The 24,903-nt window shown below is 46.1% G+C and overlaps 1 protein-coding gene across 1 annotated transcript in view; it reads left to right on the top strand.

The window, feature by feature from the left end:
* Window positions 1–9,258: 9,258 nt before the first annotated feature.
* The window catches only part of LOC107110741 (angiopoietin-4-like), an 18,621-nt gene continuing 2,976 nt past the window's right edge, over window positions 9,259–24,903 (top strand). Inside the window, exons 1-4 of the mRNA XM_015411536.1 lie at window positions 9,259–9,654; window positions 10,371–10,469; window positions 17,783–18,005; window positions 23,782–23,919. Of these exons, the coding sequence (XP_015267022.1) occupies window positions 9,259–9,654; window positions 10,371–10,469; window positions 17,783–18,005; window positions 23,782–23,919 (856 nt within the window). The remainder of the gene's footprint in view (window positions 9,655–10,370; window positions 10,470–17,782; window positions 18,006–23,781; window positions 23,920–24,903) is intronic.

The raw sequence follows: 24,903 nt of genomic DNA, 5'->3' as shown, positions 1-24,903 counted from the left end.
TCTCACCTTCCTCCTAGCTTGCTTGGATATCAATGGTCCCACTCCAGGATCCCCCGCAATCCTTGCCGTCCCATCTTCACCACCAGGCCCAGGTGCCAGAGTGCCTGTCTCAAGGCTGGAGTGAAATCACTTGAAACCTGAGCTGATTTTTCCGCTCTCTGCAACGGGTCCCTCCCTGCCTGAACAGAGCCCTCCTGACTACAGCCACAACCACCCCAGAGCCACCAGCTTTCCTCTGTCCATGGTCCTGATGTCTAGTTTTGACACCCCCCCCCCCATAAAAACAAAAGGAGCAGAATGCCTTTTATTATTTTATTAATATTATTTTATTATTTTATTCTGTGTTTGTCTATTTGTCTGTCTCTCTGTGTCTGCTTTGTTTATAGTCTACCCTTTTCACTGAGACTCAAGGCAGATTACAGGACAAACAACCAAAAACAAAACAACACAGTACAGACAGCAGAAGACAACCAATGAACAAAGAAATAGGATAACCAAAACCCTGAATTTAACTTGGTAACTGGTTGGTAGCCAATGGGGTGTCTGCAGAGAAGAAGAGGAGGAGGAGGAGGAGGAGGACATTGGATTTATACTCCGCCCTTCACTTGGGGTCTCAGAGTGGCTTACAAACTCCTTTCCCTTCCCTTCCCCACAACAGACACCCTGTGAAGTAGGTGGAACAGAGAGAGCTCTGACAGAAACTGCTCTTTTTCAAGAACAGCTCTGACAGGACTATGGCTTGTCCAAGGTCATCCAGCCAGGTGCAAGTGGAGGAGTGGGGAATCAAACCCGGTTCTCCCAGATTAGAGTCCATGCACTTAACCACTACAGGAATAGGAATGCTATGCACATTACACTTAGCACCCAATAGTGGCCAGGCTGCAGCATTCTGCACCAACTGGAGTTTCCAAGTTATCTTTAAGGACAAACCCTAGTGGGATGCAATAGACTAGCCTTGAGGTAATCATGGCATGGGGCCACGTGGCCAGATAAGACAAGTCAAGATAGGCGGTCATTTCCCAGGTTTGGTGAATCTGATAGAATGCTCTTTTGCAACCGTAGACTTGTTTCTCCAGTAACAGTGCTGGGTTCAGTATAAACCCTTGATTCTTGACTGAGTAAGCATCAGCTAGACCCCATCAGTGGTGAGAAGCATAGTGTCCCTTGAGATCTTAACCTTCCTGACCACTATGACACGTTGTGAAAGCCTCTGACATCTCCAGAACTCTTCATTAGGTTGTATGTTTTAAAAAAAACAAGTGAGAGGCCCCTCTCCCACCCCCTTTTCTTGATTTTAAAAGCCATTCTGATTAAGAAATCTGGTGAATGCAAACGCTAACAATGTTATTGTGTTGTGTTAGTTTGATTGGTTTAAATGGAAAAGTATTATATGGATTTTGTTTTTAACCAACATGGTTATCCATTCCCACCCCCTCAATTTAAATCCCTGTTGGAACTGTTTGCTGAGTCCACATTTGATATCTGCCTGAAGCTACCTATGCCCAGGACTTGAAATAGATCCTCCCATATGACTTCCCCTTGAACAGGACATGATTGAGCTTACTGAGAGCTTCTGTAATAATGGGGGACTGAAGCCCGCTCCTTGACAGGAATCATCAGAACCATTTTCCTTTTCTGTTTTCACTTGGGATCAACATGCTACCCGGTATTCTAAATTACCTACATGTTTGGATTTTTCTCTGCCACCAAGAAAGCTAGACATTAACTTGGGTTTGGCCTAGTGGGCCAAGTAACTGAAGGGCTTGGTTCTAGTTGGCTAGATCAACCATTAGAAATTGCCTGAACCATTTACTGAGATGGTGAAGGGATGAAGGAGAATAACTGCTGGTCCTTGACCTTTGTGGAGGACTTTTCCATTTGATGAGAAATCTCAGAGAGCCATTATGGTTGAAATTTGCTGTTCAATTACATTGATTTCATTTATTTCCGTATTCTACTAAATGCTGCCCAAACAACTTAGAGAATAATGGAAGGAAGGAGAAATACCCATTTTTGCTTTCTCTCAGGAGGTAGATTGGCTGGCTAAATCTGACTGGAGTGGACAGTCACCTGCAAAGGATGAGTTGAAGGACCTTGAATACAATGTTGCGCCGTGAGCTTTTAATTAAACGGAGAAGCCAATCAGCAAGCTAAGAGCCTTTCCATTGCTCGTCTCTTCATTTGTACCCTATGATAGCAATAAGATAATGGACAAAGACGTGAAAGCCAAAGAAATGCAGTCTGTTGGAAAGGGCTAGACTAAGAGGTCAAATCCATTTAAAAGCCCAAACACCAACAGGGAAAGAATGTCTCATAAATGGGATTGGTCAAAAGAAAGGGATTTTTTTTTTGAAAGGATGGGGCGCAATTCTTAGGTTGAAGTGAAAGGTGATGGTAATGGATTGTATTATACGAGACAAATATGTTACATGTTGACCTACCTACTTGTAGATAATGGATGCTAGTTGTTTGCCCTAAACACAAAGGGATTCTGTGCCTATTAGCGTGATGCAGCCCAAGGATTGCAGAAAGAGAGGTACTCTGTCCCAGTACACAGATACGCAGTCCGAATGGGTGAAGTGAGCCTTATTCACTAATTCAAGGTGTGTGGCTTTAAAGGGTGTTTCTTTAAAAAAAAAATTGTTAGAGAATTGAGGGGAGAATAGACTATGCCCTAAGCAAATTAAAAATAAGAGAATATTTCTGTGCTATGGAAAGAAAACAAAATGCCTGACTTTAACATTTCTATGCTTTCTGGTCTTTTAATTAAGTTCAGAATACAGCACGGAAACAAGAAATCCAGTGTCAAACATTAAAATAATAATATCTCAAAATGTAGCCTCTCCTCTGCAAACAAGGGAGGGTGTATAAATGGAAGCAACATTCTGTCAGCACGGCTGTGGACCACCATCCACAATGAGATACATTAAGTCCCAGTGAACAATCTGGGTGTGGTGCCTTTTGTTAGGTGAATCTCCTTCCGAAGGGGCTGTGGCTTAGTGGTAGAGCATCCACTTTGCATGCAGAAGGTCCCAGGTTCAATCCCCAGCATCTCCAGTTAAAGCATCAGGTAGGAGGTGATGTGGAAGATCTCAGCCTGAGACCCTGGAAAGCTTCTGCCAGTCTGAGCAGGCAATACTGACCTTGATAGACCACAGGTCTGATTCAGGATAAGGCAGCTTCATGTGTATTCAAGTGTGAAACAGAGTAGAGCCAGATCAGGGCCGAAGACTGAATCTGGACTTCTGATCTCACACCGTATTTCACAAAACAAATGTGTTGACATTTATACTCCAACAGGTAAATTACTTATTGGAATTCCTCTCCAGCAACGGAGATCAAAAAGGGGAGAAAGGTCAGAACCATCAATAAACACAGGGGATAAATATCTGGAAATGAATTCCCACACTAAAAGAGAACCGTTAACCACTGCAGCTCTGCCACAACCCTCACTGTTCGTAAGGGTGGTTACTGAAATGGGAAGAATACAAACTCTGTGGATGCCATCCTTTGTACATCCACCCCACCGAATTTAGTGAAACTTCCAAGTAAATATGCTTTGGGTCTGGCTGCACAATTGGTTTCCTGAAGGCTGGATTTTGGATATATTTGTCTCCGTTCTGGTCACACAAAAAGGATGGCAAAAGGTGGGGGAAGGCTCCTTCCACTGTTTAACAGGCATTGTGTTTTTCTTTAAAAAAATGTGAATAATTTGTTACAAAGAGAGGCATCCAGCTTAAATCAGAAAAAAAAAAAATAGGATGGATGTTTTGTTTGCATTCAGGGACTAGAGGGGTGCAGGCTGAAGAAGCTGGGGACTCCCAAACAGGGCAAGTTGAATTCATGATGAGAACAAATCAAGGGTCTGATGGGATGAGGTGAGAGCTGATTTCTCAGCATTGCTTCTAAAAAGGGAAAGAACATCAGGAGTTGAATGTCGAGCATCCCCAGGCCTAGAAAGACTGGTCTGAATCTAAGGGAGTGATCTTGGAACTAGCATTTGAAACCCTAGTCCCTTGAGATGAGGACTGGCTCAGGGTCATATCTGCTGATGGGAAATGGCGACTGAGCCCTCCCTCATTGGACCGCTGCGCTGCCTCTACACATCACTGGATATTGTGTTAACAAACAGATTTGCCTGCATGGGCAAAACTATTCAGAACAGGAACAACCGCTATAGAGTGATGGTAGTGTGATATTCAACAATGTGTGGATATAGTCTTTCTCTCTTTCTTTCCCTCTCTCTCTCTTCTCTCTCTCTCTTTCTGTGCTATGTCTGCTATTCCAAGTCCATCATTCGGGCTGTGAATACTGTTTTGCTTGCCTTGATATTAGACTTTGTAGATGTGTTCCTTGACATGCATGTATCTTAAAAGATGTTTAAGTGATTTTCTGAACACATCAGGTTGGATCCAGGGGTGCGTGAGTAGAAACGAAGAGGTATTTCACACAGTTCCGCTTGCGCAAGCAGTAGCTCAGTGACCGGAGCACCACATAACGCAGCAGTATAATTTTTAATGACATAGCTATAAGCATATGGAGCAATGGTATGTACACCAGACGATTCACACGATTTCATTTCATTTGCTTTGGAAATCATGCCATGTGAAATTATCCCTTGTGCTATGGCTTACACACAGGGAAAAGATCGTGGGGATACAATCACTGTCGCTCAGCGCAAGCAGACTGTGAGGAGTTATTCTAGGATGATTAGGCATGTGGAAACCTTCTGTGGGATCCAGCCCAGTGTTCCCTCTAAACTGAGTTAGTGTGAGCTAGCTCACAGTTTTTTAGCTTCTGGCTCACCCATTTTTGTTTTAACTCAGGAAGGATGGCTCCAGAGCAAACTAATTTATGCAGTAGCCAAATTGCTCACTTACAACTTTAATGCCAGTAGCTCACAAAGTAGAATTTTTGATCACAAGACTCCACAGCTTATGTATGGTGTATGTTTAGAAAATTAAAAAAGGGGAAAAAAAAACAAGACTCCACAGCTTAGAGGGAGCATTGATCCAGCCCCTAATTTTTTATATTGTGGCCTCTCATTCTTGGTACTTTCTTTCCATACCTGTCTTTAAATCTGTTGCTGATAAATTATGTTGGGTGTCTCCAACTTCTATGTGAGAGGGAAGAAAAAGTGCTCTTTGTCTGCTCTCTCTATGCCATGTATAGTTTCATAAACCTGTGTCGTGTCCCTTCTTGGCCATCCTGTCCCTCAAATGGAAACAAAGGCCTAGAGTCTTCAGCCTTTCTTCATGGGGAAGAGGCTCTAACCCAGAGGTGTCAAACATGCAGCCTGGGGGCCAGATCAGGCCTCCGAGGACTTCTATCAGGTCCGCAGAGGAACTGGCTGTCTTCTGCATCTTCTTCCAGTTCTGCTGCTGCTGTGTCATCGTAGGTTTGCAGCTTACAGATACACACCTGAACAGTATACTCAGGATTGTAACAGCACAGATATTTTGATGCAATAATTCAGAGCAAGAGGTGTAAGTTATCAGACACTGTTAAATAAACAAGATATTGCAAGAGTGCTAATGTTTTAAGCATGATTTTATTTTAAGTTTAAAAAAATCCTTTATGTTTGTGTCCTTTATAAAGTTTATATTTCCGCTACCTGGCATTACATTTTATGACATACATGGCCTGGCCCAACAAGGTCTCATTTATCTCAAATCCAGCCCTCATAACAAATGAGTTTGACACCCCTGCTCCAACCCCTTACGTGGAGGTGTGTCTGGGTGGACACTGCCTAAAGCTGCCCTCAGCCAACCAGAAGAGGGAAAAGATGAGTCGTATCATGTCACTTCCACCTTCCTCCAGCACTTCCTTTCACAAGTGAAGCATAGCCCTTCAGTGACTTCCCTTTGCCTGGAAACAAGAGCAACTTGGCCCTTGCTAGCCCCCACTAGAATTAATCTCTTGCACACTGATAAACTTCTGAAGGTCATGCTGGGCCTCAGAGGCTGGCTGTCTGCTCCTCCTGCATTGACTCAGAGTGTCCCTTAATGCTATTTATGGTTCAGTGATAGGATCAGGAGGAATAAGCCCTGTGTACTCCTTGGAAGCACGCTCTGTTTCTCTGGGCCCCACCGTGCCTACCTTTGCATTGCTTAAGGCAATGGAGCAGCTGACTCTTTGGTGGGGAAGTTTGGACTTCTTATGAGGGTCATTCTGGTGGGGACTTTGCACTCCATCTTTCCCCTTTGGCAAGACCATCTCAGGATCTGCTGCACAAGAGGAAGTCGGATATGGCAGAAAGAGCAAAGAGAAAATCACTCCGAAGCAGCCCAGGTTTCTCTTTCCCAGCAGGGTAAGAAGGGAGAGGTTCTATCAGAGAGAGGAGAGCTACTTGCGTTGAGAAAGATGGAACTGGAGGAGCGGAGAAGCAGGCGAGCGGCAGCAGAGGCTCCGCACACTGGTGCCCAGGGTCCAGATTTTTGCAAGGTCTTATTTGCGTCACAGGTCAGGGAGGGGAAGGAGACACTGTTCTCCTCTCATGCCCGTCACCAATGGGGGTGCTGGTAAATGATCAGGCTGAAAGTGTCACAACACTTTCCCTCCACTCTTTTCTGTTTTAGGGTCTTTCATATTTAACTTTGTTGTCCTACTTGGGACATTGATTGAAAGCTGGGTTGATTGCTTTTTATTGTTTTATTGATAGCGGTTTATTAGCTGGTATCTTCCATCGTAAGCTGCTTTGGGAGCCGGGCTTGGTTGAGAATGCAAGACCTACTGTGGGGCAGTGGCTGTCTTGAGCAATAATCATGTAGTTGTTTTCTGTATTTCCCCCAACCATTTAAAATCACACCAACAGAAGAATATTTGACCATTCAGGAGGTCTTTGGCTGTATGGACAGGGAAGGAGAGGGCTGGAGGGGGGTTCCTGATTGCTTGCAACTCACAAAACAGAGAGGTTTGCTGTGTGGAAATCAAAAGTTCAAGGCCTCCCCCCCACCCACACACACTGTTGCTTCCCCACCACCACCACCACCACCACCACAGCACACACTTTGTCTTGGAGAACAGAGTTAACTGTAAATCGTTTATGAGGCTTAATAATCTTTCTTTGCCAGATAACCCGAGGAAGCAGATGATGAATACTCCCATTTTGTATGGAACAAGCAGTGCAAATATGTTAGCTGGTTGCAATGTACATTTATTGAAGTAGAATATATAATAGTAGTCATATTATAAGAGATAACTTTAATTTCAGTTTGAGGGTTACTTAGGCTGTTAATAAGATACAACGATGAAGCATTTGCTTGCTCTTGACTTTGCCTGAGTCATGTTGATTGTAGTGTTTCCTTGTTCTAAAACAGAACACACACAACCCCCCCAGAAATATTCCCATTTTACTGAAGGAAAATTCACACAAGGAATATGTTTAGCTAACCAGCTACTTTTCCTCTTGCTTTTTTGCACCCTGCGCCAGTTGTGCACCCTATGCGCAGTATCTTCTGGTGGCACAACATGGTTGTTCACCTTTCCCAAGGTGTCTGGAATTGATTAGTGCCTGAAACAGGACTTTGGGTAGATAGACCAAAGGGCTGATGCACTGTAATTGTTGCCATTTTCAGTCATTGTCATTAGTGGATACAGCATATCTTATAACTTACCTGGCACCTGGCACAGTGCATAGTAGCATAAACAAATAACACAGCCCTGTCCTGTAGTACTTAAAGTCTAAATTCTGATGCTGGGGAGGCCATAAGGAAGAGAGGAAGAAGGAGGAAAGGTGAAGGTAACAGGGGGAGGGGGTATGCAAATTCCTTTAGACAAAAACTAGATTCTCACTCGGTAGTGAAGTCTAAGAAGCTGGCCAAAAGCTTTGCTGAAGACTTGACTTTAGAGAAGACATTTCAATGAAGAAGGAGGGACAAAATAGCACCAGGGTTTTTTTTTCTGGGAGGGGTTTCCAGAGAGGACTGTTCTTGCAATCCTAACAAGAACAAAGATAAAAAAGTACTCCACTTCAGAGAGAGTAAAACCTCACAACCATCTTTCTACTTTTTTGGGGGGAAATCTTGCTACCCCCCCAACACCATTCCTGGTGGTGGTGTCAGTTTGGTGTAGTGGTTAAGAGTGGCGGATTCTAATCTGGAGAACTGGGTTTGATTCCCCACGCCTCCACTTGCAGCTGCTGGGTGACCTTGGGTCAGTTACAAGTTCTCTCAGAGCTGTTCCCTCAAGAGCAGTTCTCTTAGAGCTCTCTCAGCCCCACCTACCTCACAGCCAGGGTATCTATTGTGGGGAGAGGAAGGGAAGGAGATTGTAAGCTGCTCTGAGACTCTGAGTGAAGGGCGGGGTATAAATCCAATCTCCTCCTCCTCCTCCTCCTCCTCCTCCCTGAGAACCATATCTAAGCAAGCAATGGTTTCTTTTTAGCTCTTGAACACACATGAAGCTGCCTCATACTGAATCAGACCATCAGTCCATCAAGGTCAGTATGGTCTGCTCAGTCTGGCAGTGGCTCTCCAGGGCCTCAGGTAGATGTCTTTCACACCACCTATTGATTTACTGGAGCTGTTGGGGACTGAACCTGGGACCTTCTGCATGCAAAGCAGAGACTCTTCCACTGAGCCACAGCTCCTCCCTACTTACAGCCCCAAAATGTAAGGAACTAATTTCTCTCCTCTGGTTTGCAGGTGAAAGAAAGAAAACTGGAAAGGGACTAGAACAGAGAGATTTGTTATGAAGTGCAGCTGACCTGTTAAATAATAAAAAAAAGAGCATCCAGGTGAAATGCCCCATCCAACCCACTTCGTTTGCAGGCAAGCTAGTTGCTGAAAGAGCTATCTGGGGTCCTGGAAAAAACGGGTGTCACTCAAACTTTCTGTGTGTTTTTAAGACATTGTCTACTAAGCAAACCACTTCCTACAAAGAAGCTCTTTAAGTGAACACCACAGAAAGGAATTCCTGAATGCAAACATGTAACATCCAAAAGGTGGTGAAAAGTACATAAATATAGACCGAGGAGGTTGGCATTGTTTTGTGCATGGTAAAGGGTGTGGGAAGGGAATGATGCTAAAGGTTCCCTGCTCTCTTGATCACTCTTTGCAGGCTTCCTTTTCATGAGAAGTCCTTCAGTTGTGCTCATTCGCGGCCGCTGCAGATTCATTCCTAGACTTGGTCACCATTGATCTGAGCCAATGCGATGCATGTGGTTTGCAACAAATGGACTTCTCTCTGTCAGATGGCATCTGAATAAGGGCCCACATCCCACCCGGGTGGCCCCGGCTTGTACCCCTCGGTTGCACCATGCAGCTCTCAGCCCATCTTGGACCCAAAGGGATGGTGATGCAGTCTCTCCTCTTCTTAGTATTTCTGAATCGCCACTCACTGCAGAGACCCCTGGCAGCCAACAGCAACGGCATAAGCAGTGATGAGGGACGCCAAGGGGGCACTGGGCTCATCCAGTGTGGAGAATACAGCAACCAGGTCTTGCCCAATGGGAGGTGCAAAATCGTAGCCACCCTGCCACAGCTGGATGAGCAGAGGTGCCCGGATATGTTCCGCTGCACGGACGAGGTCTCTTATTGGCTCCATGAAAATGAGGAGCGGAAGCAGCAGATCCTGGAACTGCGTGAACTCATCGCTGAACTCCAAGAAGAGCTGAGGAACCATCGGCATCGCATCAAGGTTCTGGAGTTGCAGGTAAGTATCACCTGCCATAGGGGAGAAAACAAGAGGAATATACAAGTTATGCTGAAAATTCCTCTCCCAGTAAATGAATGCCTGTTGCCCAGGTGCACAAGCCCCGTACCTGCAAAACTTAACAACTGGTGATCCATGAGGGGGCATGAGTTAGTGGTACCACTGGAATTCACACTCCACAGATTTGGTGCATCAGCTCCAGTACTATGTAATACCCATCTGCAATTTAAACAGTCTCATGAAATCTCCCCTGGCTTGGATGGTGCATCTGAGCCTCTGTTCTCCTCTCTGCCCCTCTTCTCTCCTCCTTGTCTTTTCCTCTCTCCCTCCCCTCCTCTCTCCACTTCCAAACTCCTCCCCTCCCCTCCCCTCCCCCCTTTATTCTCCTTCCTCTCTTCCACTCTCTCCTCCCCTCCCCTCTATTCTCCTCTCCCCTCTCCTCCCATCCCCCCCCATTCTCCTCTATTGTCATCTCCTCCTTTCCCGTCTTCCCCTCTCCTCTCCTCTCCTCTCCTCTATTCTCTCCAATCTCCCCTTTCCCCCTGTTTCCCCTCCTCTGTATTTTTCTCTGGCCTATCCCTCTCCTCTATTCTCTCCTCCTCTCCCATCTCCCCTTTCCCCCATCTCCCCTCCTCTCTATTTTCCTCTGGCCTATCCCCATCTCCTCCCTCTCCTCTCCTCCCCAATCCTCTTTTCCTCTGTCCTTGTGCATGCAGGACGACATCATTCCCAGAATGTCAGCCATCCTAATGTTGGGCATCCTTGGAATGACGTTTACCATGGAGCACTGGGTGCCTCAGGCACTGATAAAACAGGTGAACTGTCAGGGAAGGAACAAGGATGGAGGAGGGATGCAGGGGGAATTGTCCTTCTCCCAGCCACCAGTCACAGCCCAAAGTGCCTTGCCACTGGATGTTCAGAAAGGGAGACAGAATTGTGCAGTTGCCTAGTCCAGGTACCACTAGAGCAGCAGCATGGGAATGAACTGCACACATGCAAAGCATAAAACAAGCAGTTTAGAGCAAGCTTTGAGTGAGCAAAAGCACAAAGTAGTTGCTTTTTTAAAAAAAAAATTGAACAATCAGCAGTGACATTCATAAATGGGGAGCCATTTCCAACTCGAGTACAAGTAACTTCGCCCATCTCTATTATTTATTTATTTATTATTTTGATTTATACCCCGCCCTCCCCGCAAGCAGGCTCAGGGTGGCTCTAGTTCACTGTCTCAAGAATCTCTAGTTTACTGTCTCAAGAATATAACTCCAGGAAGCTCCAAAAGGGTTCCTCTGAACTAGCTGAGAAGGTCTCAGTGTGGCAAATGAGGTTCAGTGTGTGTGTGTGTGTCCTCCAAAATGTCCTATCATTACAAGCCTGGCTCAGGTTTTGCAAACTGAGGGTCATGACTTCCCTTTATAGAAAGTGTAAAATGATGCACATTGGAGGGGAACCTCTGACTAAATATACACCCCCGGGATCTGGCCTGGCAGCAGTTGACCAGGGAATCACCATGAAAACGTTGACTTAATGGGTTCATCAATCCACTCAACTGATCAGAGTCAGAAGGTTTCCTCCATCCCCAGCCTTCCGTCAATTTAACTGGCCTTTCTTCCAATGGAAGAGCTACTAAAGTTGGAGGAAGTCTCCTGAGGCTGGAGGAACTCTTCCAGTTTTGCTGAGCAGAGATGCTGAATACATTTTAGTGTGTGGCAGCAATGGAAAAGGTAATTTGTTAGGGAAGGGACAGAAAACAAAATGTCCAGAATTGCAATGCCATTGTGAAGAACTACAAGGCAATGGCAATTGTTTACTATAATTCAAAAATAGGGAGAGATGTAGAAAGGAAAAGAGCAACCAGAATGATTAGGAGTAACCTACATGTGACGGCTGAAAAGCCTGAGGCTTTTCTGTTCAGAGAAAAGACAGTCAAGAAGAGGAGCCATGATGGTGGTGGAAAGTGCCCTCAAGTCACAGCTGATTTATGGTGACCCCCCCCATAGAGTTTTCAAGGCAAGAGATGTTCAGAGGTGGTTTGCCATGGCCTGCCCTCTGCATAACAACCCTGGTATTCCAGTTTGGTGTAGTGGTTAAGTGTGCGGATTCTAATCTGGGAGAACCGGGTTTGATTCCCCACTCCTCCACTTACACCTGACTGGATGACACTGGGCAAGCCATAGTTCTGATAAGAGCTGTCCTTGAAAAAGAGCAGTTTCTGTCAAGAGCTCTCTCAGCTCCACCCACCTCACAGGGTGTCTGTTGTGGGGAGGGGAAGGGAAAGGAGTTTGTAAGCCGCTTTGAGACTCCTCTGGGCAGTGAAGGGTGGGGTATAAATCCAATCTCCTCCTCCTCCTCCTCCTCCTCTTCTTCTTCTTCTTCCTTGGAGGAATCCCATTCAAATACTAACCAAGGCAAATAGCTTCCAAGATCTTATGAAACGGGGCTAGCCTGGGCTATCCAGATCAAGGCGAGGAGCCATGATACAGTTATTAAAATTAAGAATGGGGCACATAAAGAGAAAAGAGAACATTCTCCCTGCCCCATTGGGGGCCACCCAAAGAAACTGATGGACAATGGGTTCGGGATGGTCAAAAGGAAGTAATTTTTCACTCAGATGTAATTGGACCGTGGAATGCACTGCCACAAAATGTAATGATGGCCACTAACTTTTTTTTGCTATATTTAAAGGGGTTTAAAGAAATTCTTGGGGGATTGGTCCTTCAATAGCTATCAGCCTCAATAGCCAAATGGAACCTCCATGTTCAGAGGCAGTAGCACTCTGAATACTAGTACTGTGGGGCAGCAGGAGGAGAAAGCTTTGGCCTCCATGCTTTGCTTGTACTCCTTCCAACACCTTCCAGGTGCATTGAGGGGGGGGTCACAGTGAAACAGGATGCTGGACTAGATGGACCACTGGTCCGATCCAGCAGAGCTGTGCCTAGGGTCTTAGCAATGACAGCTCACAGCTCCTCTTCACAGGGCCGTTTAAGGAATGGAAGGGAGAAGAATGAAATGAATTCTGATAGGCTCTTTAATATATCGGTGTCTGGAATGGCACAAGGAAACGCCCGCCCACGCATCCCATCACAGCCCGACAGAGACACAAACAAGAGCGGGGATGATATCCAGGTGGCGTGACGAATTGCAGAGCCAAGGAATGGCCAGCCCTCTAGGAAGAAATGAAGTTGCCCTGTTATTAAGCCTCATAAATCTTGGCCGCTAAATGGAGCTCCAAATTTGTTTACGAAGACGGCTCGGCCGCACGATTCTGCCCTTTGCATTCTTCATCTGCATGAAAACCCATTGCTTAGATCAAAGCGTTTGCTCTCCAGGGGATGCTCATCTTCTTTAAAAAAGCAAATGACGGCGCAATCTTCTGGGAACCTTCTCCTGTACAGACCTCATTGAAATGACATGGGGAGGGAAAAGAGCACCTGCTTGTCCATGCAGGAAGTCCCAGGTTCAGCCACGGCCATCTCCACTTAGAAGGAGGTAGAGAAGACCCCGCCTCTTGCCTGGAAAGCCCCTGTCAGTCAAAACAGAGCCCTGAGCCAGGCAGGCTAATGGTAGGAAGAGGACCTCTGTTCCTGCATATGGCACAGGTGGCTCTACCCTGAGAGGTATATGAGGAGTCATTAAGGGTGGTAGATCTTACTCTGGCACAACTCTCCTGGCTTTCTGCAAATTACGCAAAACAAAATGACTCAAGAGGGCTTTTTGCAGAGGTAAATAGAACTGTACTATAATGAAATAGTCTGAATATACAGTGGTGGCCAAACTTGCTTAACGTAACAGATACATAGAATAAACATCAGATGTTTGAGAGCCACAAGACATTAACAAATATCGCACACACATTTTTATTGGAAAAATATGCAAATTTGCTTTTTAATTAACATTAAATTAGGCTGTGTGAAAGAGCCACATGTGGCTCCCGAGCTGCAGTTTGGCCACCCCTAGCTGAAATGTGCATTGGTAAAGGAATGGGGACTGTGACCTACCCCACTTTACTGCTGCCTAACACTCGTAAGTATGCTTCAGACTAGATAGTTTCTACATCACTTAAAAGTATCAGAGCCAGTTTGGTGTAGTGGTTAAGAGCTTGGACTCTAATCTGGGAGAACCTGGTTTGATTCCCCACTCCTCCACTCGCAGCTGCTGGCACGACCTTGGGTCAGTCACAAGTTCTTTCAGAGCTGTTCTCTCAAGGGCAGTCCTTGAAAGAGCTCTCTCAGCCCCACCTACCTCACAGGGTGTCTGTTGAGGGGAGGGGAAGGGAAAGGAGTTTGTAAACCGCTCTGAGACTCCAAGTGAAATCCATTCTCCTCCTCCTCCTCCTCCTCCTCTTCTGCTTCTTCTGCTTCTGCTTTGTTTCAGCTCTGAGATTCCTATTGTTTTCTGATCTCTGTAGTCCAAACCCCATTGTGTTGCTTATTGGATGTCCCATCCTGTTGACTGTACTTGATTGTAATCTGCCTTGAGGCTCAGCAAGAAACACGAACTAGAAATGACACAAATAAGTTCTCCTGTGCAAGTCCCATGGAAATGGATTTTTAATTTCCTATTCACTTCAATGGGGCTCAGGCAGGACAACTTAACTGGGTGTGGGAAGAGCAGCTGTCTAGGTTTTCCATCTCAGGTGCCAGAATGTCTTGGTCAGCTCTGGATGCACAGACCCCCTTCCTTTCAGGGTGGGATTCAGGTGGGGAAAGTGATGCTCTGTCATCTTGGTGCTTGGGGGGGGGGTCAACAGTGGGAGGGCTTCTAATGTCCTGGCCCCACTGGTGGACCTCCTGATGGCACTGGTATTTCTGGCCACTGTGTGATACAGAGTGTTGGACTGGATGGGCCTTTGGCCTGATCCAACATTGGCATCTTATGAGATGTTCTTATGAGATGATATGGGTAGACTGGGCCTGGGGTGAAATAGCAGCCTGCCCCACTTTGGAAAGAGAAATGTTTGGTGTGCATTCTGCTTATGCTCAGAAGCTAGTTGAATGAAGCCTTTCTAACTAGAGAAAGGCTGGAGGACCAGTCCCTCTAGCTAGCTTTCCATCTACCAGGCTGAGAAGACCTGCAGTTGAGACACGGGTGGTGATTTCTCTCTATGAATGCAGGACTCATTAGAATCTTCTGGAGAGACAAAATAATCAAAAATTTCTATCAGGTAAACAGCTGAACTCTGATGTGCATAAAAAAGAGAGCCAGAATCCTTTGTTAAGGGAAGTCAAGAATGAGAGAACATTCCAGAACAGTGTCTTCAAACACTGTAACGATGAGGGAGAACGATCTGTCCACTTTCGCTCTTCAGCCAGCAGCTGGGGAAGAGGCACTGAGGCCCAGCAAGCTAGTTGAAGAAATGGCTTCAAGGATGTGCCTTGGACAGAATCAGGAGAAAGTTTTAAACAAATTGAGTCAGTTAAAAGAACAGGAGGATGTTTTCGACCCAGAGGATTGTATTTAATTATTCATTTTTTAAAAAAAACCTTTACTCAATGGTTTTTGGCCTGGTTTTCTCACTGTACTTTTTTCTTTTTGTAAACAGTGGATTTCTTTTAAAGTATTTCTTTTTTAAAAATGTAATGGATGCTTTATTGTGGTCATTCTTCTTCACAAAAGCCTAAACTGAGCATAACACTGACTGGCATAACCATTCCAGAGGGGGAGCTGTGTTAGTCCACTGCAGCAAACTAAAGCAGACATCAAATGGCATCTTAAAGACTAGGGCTGCCAGTTCTGGGTTGGGAAATATCTGGAGATCTGGGAGGTGAAGCTTGAAGATGTTGGGGTTTGGGGGAGGGGAAGGACCTTAGTGGGGCACAATGCCATAAAAGCCACCCTCCAAAGCAGCCATTTTCCCCAGGGGAACTGATCTCTGTCACCTGGAGTTCTCCAGCCACTGCCTGGAGACTGGCAACGCTATCAAGACTGACAAAATGTATTCCAGCACAAGCTTCCCTTAGTCAGGCCTTACCTCTTCTCCCACCTGTTAACGTGGCTATAAAGGTGTCTGTAAAAAGACTAGGCATTCCATAGGCATCTGAAGAAGTGAGGTCTGCTGGGATATAAATTTTTAACTTATTTCCAGCCCGCCTTTTCACTAAGACTCAAGGCAGATCACAGCATGGAACCGTGCAGTCAAATAGCGCAAGGCATTCACTAGAGCACGCGACAGGACTAAGATTACAAAAATTAGGAACAATGCAAAACAAAGCTTCAGGCATACTTCACAATGCTTTGGAAAGTACAATACAGGACCTTGCTGACCATAAACTGCTTTGACTCGGATCAGTGCCTTGATCCGAGGCTGCCTGGAATCCTCCTGACCAGTGTTCCCTCTAAGCTGAGTTAGTGAGAGCTAGCTCACAGTCTTTTAGCCTCCGGCTCATACATTTTTGTCTTCGCTCAGGAAGGGAGGCTCCAGAGCAAACTAATTAATGCAGTCGCCAAATCGCTCGCTCACAACTTTAATGCCGGTAGCTCACGAAGCAGAATTTTTGCTCACAAGACTCCACAGCTTAGAGGGAGCATTGCTCCTGACCTGTACTTTGGCTTGATCTCCCTGTTCCAAGCGCATCACTGGCTGGTTGTGAGTTCTGTGTGGACGATGGTTGCGTATAGGGTTGCCAGCTCTGGGTTGGGAAACGCCTGGAGATTTTGGGGGTGGAGCCTGAGGAGGGCGGGGTTTGGGGAGGGGAGGGACCTCAGTGAGGTATAATTGTTGGGTGATAGTGAGATATTGAAAAATTGGTATTTAGCAGAGATAATATAGTCCAGCAGTGCCAGAGTAAAATAATTCAGACTCAGGAGTCCATGTGTGATTAAAATATAATTTTTTTACTAAATTCTATCGTGGGAAGGGTAACTGGGATGAAAATAACAACAGAGCATAATCGGCTACATCCTTACTCTACAAAGACAAAACTAGAAGAGAGAGATTATGGCTACTCTTCTTCTTCTTCAGAACACCAAACAAAGTCGGGAAGAGAGCCATAAAATGCTAATATACCGTGACACTTTAGTCCCAATCAAATTCCTAGATCAGGGAGAGAATTCCCGGGTATTCTACAGCTAAAGAACATTGGTTACATGAAAAACATGTGACTTCCTGTGAATAACATAAACAAACATTTAACCCCAGATATACTGAGTGTTTCCAACTTGTAATACCCAACAATAATGCCATAGAGTACCCCTAAAATATCAAAGAATTGTTAGAAATGCAAGAATGTTTAGGAATGTTTATGCATATGTGGTAAAATTGTGGTTATATGCAAACATTTTGGAAAATGGTTCAACAGATGATATGGGAAATTATGAATATGAATGTAAACTTGGTACCAGAAATATACCTGCTGACTATTATTCCGGATAACCTTGATCAAAACGATAAATATTTATTAACGCATATACTAACATCATCAAGAATTATGGTAGCAAAATATTAGAAAACAGATAAATTACCCTCTAGAACAGAAATAGCTAAAAAAATATTAGATGTAGCAGAACTAGATAAATTAACAATGATATTACGTGGAAAAGAGGAAGTAATATTTCAAAATAGATGGTTAAGAATGTACGAATGGTGGGGAAAACTTACTATGTACAAGTCCTCCAAAAAATGACTGTAAAGGTTTAAAAATGTATATGGCTGTATAATGTTAAACTTAATAAAAAGAATATTTAAAAAAATGCCATGGAGTCCACCTTCCAAAGTGGCCGTTTTCTCCAGGGGAACTGATCTCAGTTGTAATTCCTGTGTTAGTCCGCTGCAGCAAACTAAAACAGAAACCTAATGGCATCTCAAACAGGAGATCAATTGTAATCCCAGGGGATCTCCAGCCACCACCTGGAGGTTGGCAACCAAGTTGTGTATGATGGGTATCTAGTGATGGTACTCAGCGATTGATGGTACAGTTCTGGCTTCCTGGGATGGCTGCCAGTCTGAATACTTTTAAAAGTGGTTTTTGACAAGGTGCATTCTTTTTAGGCACTTGAGCACTCTTCTGCATGGAATGCCCATGGGGTTTTTAAGAAATTTGGAGACAGTGCAATAGCAGAATCTTGAAGAAGCTCAACCCCCTCCCCCTAGACTGTTCCCGCTTTAACACCAGATCTTCTTCCTCCTCCAAAGTATGAAGAGAAGGCTAGCCGGAACTCCTCCATGGAGCAGCGGGTCCAGGATCTGGAGCAGCAGTACCACGAGTCTGTTACCGTGCAGCACATGCAAGCCACGCTACTGTACGACATCCGGGCCCAGGTGCACAACGTCTCTCTGCTGGTGGAATGGGTGCGGCACAACCCCGGCTGCCTAGTTCCTGCGGAGATGCGGCTGCAGCAGGAGATGCACCGTCCAGGTGAGGTTTCTGGCCTAGGTCCCTCTTGCAGGGAGAGGGCCATAGCTCACTCACAGACCATGCGCTCGGCATGCTCATGCTCCCGGGATCCATCTCCCATTGAAGGCTTTCATCTAGCAGACAGGAAAGGGGCCCCCTCTGCTGAGACCCTTGAGATTGCTGCCAACCAGAGCAGACAATAATCTGTGCTAAACAGAACAGTGGTGTGACTTAGCATGCCCTAACTTGGCTGGCCTGATCTTGTTAGATCTCAGAAGCTAAGACGGGTCAGCCCTGCTTAGTATTTGGGTGGGAGACCTCCAAAGAAGACCAGGGTTGCTATGCAGAGGCAGGCAATGGCAAACCTCCTCTGAACATCTCTTGCCTTGAAAACTCTGCAGGGTCACCATAAGTTGGCTGCAGTTTGACAACAACAACAACAACAACAACAACAAAAAGATTTAGTATAAGATAGCCTCATATATACTGTACCTCCCTCCGCCCCATCCTGGATTTTTATTCATCCTATCCCAAAGACTCCAGGTCAGACGTCTGCTACCTTTTACAATTAAAGGAACCAAACTGTGTCAAAATTCAGAACAAGAGTTCAACAAAGGGCTGTTCTAAGAAAGCCCATGTGCATGACTTGAAACTATACCATGATTGAAGTTTATAAGATTATGCATGGGATAGAGCAGGTAGAGAAAGAGGTACTTTTCTCCCTTTCTCACAATACAAGAACTCATGGGCACACCATAAAATTGCTGAGCAGTCAGGTTAGAACAGATAAAAGGAAGTACTTCTTCACCCAAAGAGTGATTAACACATGGAATTCACTGCCACAGGAGGTGGCGGCGGCTGCAAGCATGGACAGTTTCAAGAGGGAATTAGATAAGCATATGGAGCAGAGGTCCATCAGTGGCTATTAGCCACAAGGTATAGATCGGGGCGAGTGATGCTCTGTATTCTTGGTGCTGGAGCAGGGCAACAGTGGGAGGACTTCTAGTGTCCTGGCCCCACTAGTGGACCTCCTGATGGCACCTGGTATTTTTGGCCACTGTGTGACAGAGTGTTGGACTGGATGGGCCATTGGCCTGATCCAACATTGGCTTCTCTTATGTTCTTATGTTCTTATGTACCACTTAACATTACTGATTAGTGATGTGTTGACTATTATTTTCATTGGTTTATTTATTTACATTATTTATAGTCCACCTTTTTCACTGGGACTCAGGCAGACTACACAGAGTCAGTCACTGCAATCGACAGGATCGTACAGCAGCAGACAATGCAAGCTGTACAGAGTAGCTTATTCCACAGTCCCTAACCTTTGACCCAAGCATTTTCAGAACCATTTAGTTATAGTACAGTACTAGTGTGTGTGTGTGTGTGTGTTAAATGCCGTCAAGCCATTTCCGACTTAGGGCGACCCTGTGAATTAATGTCCTCCAAAACATCCTGTTGTTAACGGCCTTGCCTCAGGTCTTGCAAACTGAGGGCTGGCCCGGCTTCCCTGATGGAGTCCGTCCATCTCATATCAGGTCTTCCTCTTTTCCTGCAGCCTTCAACTTTTCCTAGCGTTATTGTCTTTTCCAGTGACTCTTCTCACAATGTGACCAGAGTACAATAGCTTCAGTTTGGTCATTTTAGCTTCTAGGGAGAATTCAGGCTTGATTTGATCTAGAACCCACTGATTTGTGTTTTTACAGGTTCGTGTTATCTGTCAAACTCTCCTCCAACACCACATTTCAAAGGAATCAGCTTTCTTCCTGTGAGCTTTCTTCACTGTCCAACTTTCACACCTATACATAGTAATGGGGAATACTATGGCACGGATTTACTCGATCTTGGTCGCCAGCGATCCATTCCTTACCCTCAAGGATCTTTTCTAGCTCCTTCATGGGTACTCTTCCCAGTCTCAGTCTCCTTCTGATTTCTTGGTTGCCGTCTCCCTTTTGGTTGATCCTCTTGCTTGTGTAAAAAAAAAAAGCCCTATAAAGTTTCCACAGCCAAATCCTGGCTGTTGGGGGCCTTTTTTTAGGCACACATGAGGTACAAATATATACAGGAGCAGCCCGGGTGACTGTTTTAGTGCACCGGCAGAAATCCGTACATAGTTTGCACAGGAATTACTGGCAGCTGTTCACCTCTCTCATTTCTCTTTTAGTAAAGCATGTCTAAGCAGCCCTCTACTCCCATAATAATCTTTGTCTGCCACTCTCTTCACATACTGGTTCTTCCAGCATCCCGCCTATATGTCTTAACTTAAAGATTGCATCTTAAAGAGCCACATTTGGCTTTGTAGCTTGAGGTCTTTGCCCTCTTCCCCCCCAAAAAAAATTTTTTTTGAACATCTTTTTACTGAAAGGACATCTGCTTCCTCTAAATACAGTTCTTAAACTGTCTCTCTTTTCCTTGGCACTGAGTGATTGAGCACCTGCTTTCCTTGCAGAAAATCTCACATTCCGTTGCTGACATCTGCATTTCGAAGGCTGTCTGCCAGCAGACACCTTGGAGAGCCACTCCTGGCCAGGGGAGACAGCTTGGGGCTCACTGACACAATCTGCTGATTAGATATCAGGCAGTTTCATGTGTACAGCTTAGTGAATCGTAGCCCCCATGGGCCACAGCTCCAAGGGGTGGCCTCCTTCTGACCAAGGCAGGCCTCCGCAATCATAATGGAGCATGGACAAGGAGAGGGACGAGGATGATCAGGGGCCTGGAGACCAAGCCCTTTGAGGAAAGGCTGAGGGACTTGGGAATGTTCAGTCTGGAGAAGAGGAGATTGAGGGGGGACATGATTGCTCTCTCAAAGTATTTGAAGGGCTGTCACTTAGAGGAGGGCAGGGAGCTGTTCCTGTTGGCAGCAGAAAAGAGGACTTGCAATAATGGGTTTAAATTAAGGGCGGGAAGGATATTAGGGAAAACTTCCTTACAGTAAGAGTTGTGCAACAGTAGAATCAGCTGCCCAGGGAGATGGTGAGCTCCCCCTAACTGGCAGTCTTTAAGCAGTGGCTGGTCAGGGTTACTGTAGGCTGTTCCTGCATTGAACAGGGGCTTGAACTAGATGGCCTGGATGGCCCCTTCCAACTCTGTGATTCTATGATTCTGTTCTATGATCCTATGACTAAGAATTCCATGCTGAGAAAAGTGGGAACGCAAGCCTGTTAGAAAGGATGCCTGTTCAGCCAGGATGCTTAAGTGTGCACCAGCCTTCTTCTGGCAAAGATCCCTGCAGGGGGCTGATGGTCCTCATCCCTGATTGCTAAAAAAACCCACCTGCTGAGTGCTCCCCTTCTGCCCCCAACCGTGCTGAATTTCAAACCTATACTTCTCTTGGGGCTCTGGGGTGCAGGGTTGCTGCCCTGTGGTCTCCAAAGGAAGGAGCCATTCCTTAGGGTTAGGCTCAGCAGTAGCTTTTACAGCTAGCCCCATCCCATCAGATCTTGGAAGCTAAGCAGTGTCAGCCTTGGATGGGAGACCACCAAGGAAGTCCAGGGTTGCTACACAGAGGCGGGCCATGGCAAACCACCTCAGAACGTCTCTTCCCTTGAAAACCCCATGAGGGGTTGCCATAAATCAGTTTCAACTTGACAAAACTTTCCGCTCCCACCCCCGCCATATTCATCAGGCTCCACCCTGAGGCCACAGGCACAGCCGGGCTCTGTCCCAGGCCAGCTCACCCAGATTCCGCCTAGCTTTACCCTGTCTCCCCGGGCTCCACTCAGTCTCAGGGGCCAGGGCAACTCCGCAGACATGAGCACCGCAGAAGGATCTCCTGCTTATTCCTCAGTGATCCATACAACATAACCTAGACATTGCAGTGAGCGAGTTTGAGGATCCAACCAGTTTTCCCATTCAGTCCCCCCTGATCCCCCTCTTTGCTCTGCTCCCATTGCACCTGATCCCCCAGCATAAGCTTTTTGGTGGACAAAGAGGATCCCTCTTTTCTGCAGTTGAAAAGCTGGCTGGAGATTCCTTGTGTCAATGCAAATGCACCCAAAATGGAGGTGTGGGGGATTTCTCCCTCTCGAACCTATCAATTGATGCATGACTAGAGATGTGAGAACCCAGGAAAGTGCCAGGGATATGCAGGGAAAAAAACAAACACATTCTCTACGTAGCTTCGACCTTTCCAGGAAGTTACATGCCCTAAATATTCTACAGCTTCAGACCCAAACATTTGAGATAGTCATACTCTAAACCATCTAGAGCTTTAAAGTATGAATACTAATGATTAAAGAAAATCAAAAGCCATCTTCTATGAAGACCAACCAAAGTGATCCAACACATTGTGCACCAGAACTCTCCAACAGGCTGAGTGTGTTTTAAAAAGAAAGAAAGAATGGCAGAAGGAAGGAAAAAACTGTGCTGCAGTCTAAAGGCCTCTTGCCTGCATTCTGTGTAGAAGAGTAGACAGGTTTGAATGGATGTATCTCTGAACACAGCACTTTACAGAGTAAAATAAGCAAAACAGCTGGGAGGGACCCTGCTCCAAGAAGCTTCCAGTTGGCACCTCCAGAGTGGGGGGAACTACAGATGAGGGAAGGGGAGAAAGGCTGAATGTGAACAAATGCAACTGTGCATACTTAGGCTCTGTTACAACTGGGGATGGGGACCAAGGGGGAAAAGCTGAAGTCTTCCTGCAAAAAGCAGCCTCAGAGCAGAGATTTGAACAGGAAGAGAGCGAGAGAGTCCGCATGCAAACAGTTCCTGATCTCGTGGATGAGTGCCTGTTTTCCCATTGGGTGATTTCCCTGATGCTCCCCACACCTGGGCATGCTGAGAACCTTCACATTCATTCAGCCCTGGGTCCTCCCCAGCAAAAGATTCCTATGGGGCCCTCTTCCAAGATGAACAGAGCCCTTGACACCAATCCACAGAAGAGGATAAGCTCCTCGAGACTTTCACCCACTAGCCCAAATCCAGCCTGAGCCTCTGACATAAAGCACGCCTGTTTGGCCGGCCAGCCTCTCTGGCCTCTCAGGGCTGTCTTTCAAAGAGACCATGTCTGATGCTTCTTACTGGACATGCCAGGGACTGAATCTGGGACTTTCTGCATGCCAAGCAGATGCTCTACCACTGAGCCACAACCCGTACGAACCTTAGAAGAGCCTAGCTGGATTGGACCAGTGGTCCATCTAGTCCAGCATCCTGTCTCACACAGTGGCCAACCATTTTCTCTGGAGGGCCAACAACAGTGTGTGGAGGCCGAGGCCTTCCCCTGGGGTTCAGAGGTTGACTGCCTCTGATTGTGGGAGGTCCCCTTTAGTCACCATGGCTGGTAGCCACTGATACACCCATCCAGTGTTCCCTCTAAGCTGAGTTAGTGTGAGCTAGCGCACAGTTTTTTAGCCTCTGGCTCACACATTTTTGTCTCAGCTCAGGAGGGATGGCTCCAGAGCAAACTAATGTATGCAGTAGCCAAGTCGCTTGCCCACAACTTTAACACCAGTAGCTCACAAAGTAGAAGTTTTGCTCACAAGACTCCACAGCTTAGAGGGAACATTGCACCCATCCTCCATGAATCTGTCCAATCCCTCTTTAAAGCTGTTTATTCTTGTGGCCATCACAACATCCTTTAGCAGTGAATGGTACATTTTAATCAGCTTTATCACCCTATATTTCTCTTCTTGGGCTCCTCAAGACCTGCTGCCAGATGATACTTGTCTGACTGGAGTGATTTGGTGTAAGAGAGCCCCATATGCTCCATGTAGGTTTTGCTAGTTGAGGGAAGAGCCAAAAGCACAAAATCCCTGCCTTTGGATTCGTTTCATTGGGCTGTTTCCTTTCTCAGATGTGAGGCATGCCAAGAACTGTCCCATTGACTGTGCCTCCATATACTACAATGGAGTCCGTCGCTCCGGTGTCTACAGCATCATGCCGTCTGTGGAAGGGCTGCCAATCGAAGTGCTGTGTGAGATGGATGTGGAAGGTATTGTCAGAAGCAATGGTACTGCCTAAGTGATAGTCCTTACGAGCACTTTCTTGGAAGGCCAGTCAAACATTGCCTCTCCCAGGAAAGGGCTATTGGAAGACATTTCTGTCCAGGACTCCATGTAGCTTTGGAGTGGTGCACACATGGCTGAAGCTCCCACTCCATGACATGTGTGAATACATGCAAGACGTGTGTCTCTTGCTCTCCCCTTTTCTTTTGAAACGTTTGGTCTGGGTCCCGGTGCCACTGATTATTTCCCCATCAGTGGCAGCTGGTGGCATGGACAGGAGAGAAGGGAAGAGAGAAATGCACAGTGCCAGTCACATAAGACAATTGATATTCAATTTTAAAGAGGGGAAGGGGAGAATAAGAAATGCAGCTGATTTTTAAGCTGCTCTTGCTTGGCCGGCCAGCCGGCAGGCCTTTTCTCATTTCCCCACTCTGCTACCTAAGTTATCCATGGCTTTCCTTTAATCCCTCAGTCCAAGTGTATATTTGAACCCCAGTCTTTCTCCAAGGGGCCCTGGGTTGAGTTTGCCCCCATTTTAGTCCGGTGAAGGTGGGTTGAGAGAGAAGGAGAGGGTCCATTACTCAGTGGTGGAGCATACATAGGCTTTGCATTCAACTGGTCCCGAGCTCAATCCATGACATCCCTGCTAAATTGGATCTCTACAGCAGCTCCTAGCAGAGAAGATAAGTCAAAGCCAGTTTGGTGTAGTGGTTAAGTGTGCAGATTCTAATCTGGGAGAACCGGGTTTGATTCCCCACTCCTCCACTTGCACCTGCTGATGTGACCTTGGGTCAGTCACAAGCTCTGGCACAGCTGTCCTTGAAAAAGAGCAGTTTGTGTCAGAGTTCTCTCAGCCCCACCCACCTCACAGGGTGTCTGTTGTGGGGAGGGGAAGGGAAAGGCGTTTGTAAGCCGCTCTGAGACTCCAAGTGAAGGGCGGGGTATAAATCCAATCTCCTCCTCCTCCTCCT

This window comes from Gekko japonicus, unplaced genomic scaffold (assembly GCF_001447785.1).
Source record: "Gekko japonicus isolate JY-2015 unplaced genomic scaffold, Gekko_japonicus_V1.1 scaffold6, whole genome shotgun sequence".
Taxonomy (NCBI): Eukaryota; Metazoa; Chordata; class Lepidosauria; order Squamata; family Gekkonidae; genus Gekko; species Gekko japonicus.
Note: the sequence above shows the minus strand (reverse complement) of the source record. Positions and strands in the feature narration are given on the sequence as shown.